We start from the raw sequence: 1,397 nt of genomic DNA on the forward strand, positions 1-1,397 counted from the left end.
TCTCTCTCTCTCTCTCTCTCTCTCTCTCTCTCTCTCTCTCTCTCACCCGCTCCTGCCTGGGTAATGCCAAACCTTAAACTGTGCTGAGCTGTTTGGTTCATGTGTATTATTTTCAACTCCCCCCATCCCCCTTCCCTTCCCAGGGATAGCCACCAAAGCTGTGAAGGGCTCTGTTGTTCACAGTTGAGGGAGAAACTCATCAGCCTAATGCCAATCTTTCTCCCATCCTGCTTGACCCCATTCACAGTACTTGGACTCAGCATTTTCCTTACATCTTCAAGAAGTATGCAGCTTTCTTTAGGCTCTGGCTATCAAGGGTTGTTATCACAGTTACTCATGCTGCAAGAGTCAGAGAAATGCTTCCTCAGCCCATCCTTCTCTCCAACTGAATGTAAAATGAGGTGATCAAATTTCTCTCTCTCTAATTCATCCTCTAGGGATGTCAGCACATTTGGAGTCTACCCGTAGCCCCATTTTCTGACAGCGTGTATCATTTCCGAGTAGCTGCTCCGGTAAGGATTTCTTCTTTTTTTTCCACCTCATATCAAGAAGTGTGCATGAGAAAAGCAACCCAGAATAAAAATCATACTGTAACTAGACTTAATTCTTATCTTAACATCCTTTTTCTCCCTCTTTCACAGGATTTGGCAGACTGCTCCACAGACCCTTACTTTGCTGGAATATTTTTCACAGATTACTACTTTTATTTTTATCGACATTGCAGCTAAGTTATTAGAATCTGGTTGGGTTCTTTATCAAAAGAAAAAAAAAAGGAAGAAACGCTGCTTTGGGGTCCTCTTTCCCTCCCTCCCCCCATTCTTATTGCTGAAAGCCCATCCTTGTCTGGGCTTCACTGAATTGACAGACATTAAGGGGAGAATAAAGTGTTTGCTGGAACCTGGGGTTGCGTGAACTTCTACGGAGTCCCAACTGGGAAAATGTCATTTCTCCAAGTGTTGCTGGGTCTGGAAATCTTGCCTCTTCATTTTGAATGCTGCTAGGAGATAATAGAGGAGCTGTGCTTTGCTGAGTTTTGAGATACTTGAAAATATTTGGGAAAAGTTCTTTATGTGAGAAACAGGGTTTCACTTTAGAAAAGAGGGCCGATGTCTGAAAATCAATTCACATTTAGGAAATTGTTTTTCCGTGGGTGGTTCTTACTCTATGTACTACATACAGGTCTACACTAGAGTGCAGGATTTAGCTTGTTAGTGGAACTCATTTTGGAGAGTTATGGGTGACCCTGTTTTGTAGTATCTGTTGGTTGCTAAACTCTCACCAAGCATGAGGAGGCCTTGACAGGAAGTTGAAGTTATTAGTCCAAGCTTGAGCCTTTGGGGGGAATCAATTTAAAAAGGGCCCAGATCCGGAGAGTTAACCTTTGTCCTTTGGGTGGT

The 1,397-nt window shown here is 43.1% G+C and overlaps 1 protein-coding gene across 1 annotated transcript in view; it reads left to right on the top strand.

Moving 5' to 3' along the window:
* The window catches only part of MYRFL (myelin regulatory factor like), a 169,331-nt gene extending 168,434 nt beyond the window's left edge, over window positions 1-897 (top strand). Inside the window, exons 25-26 of the mRNA XM_069081439.1 lie at window positions 438-512; window positions 642-897. Of these exons, the coding sequence (XP_068937540.1) occupies window positions 438-512; window positions 642-728 (162 nt within the window). The 3' untranslated portion in view covers window positions 729-897. The remainder of the gene's footprint in view (window positions 1-437; window positions 513-641) is intronic.
* Window positions 898-1,397: the final 500 nt, after the last annotated feature.

The sequence above is a fragment of the Petaurus breviceps genome, unplaced genomic scaffold (assembly GCF_028583685.1).
Source record: "Petaurus breviceps papuanus isolate PSGF00001 unplaced genomic scaffold, PetGlider_PUasm1.0 154, whole genome shotgun sequence".
Taxonomy (NCBI): domain Eukaryota; kingdom Metazoa; phylum Chordata; class Mammalia; order Diprotodontia; family Petauridae; genus Petaurus; species Petaurus breviceps.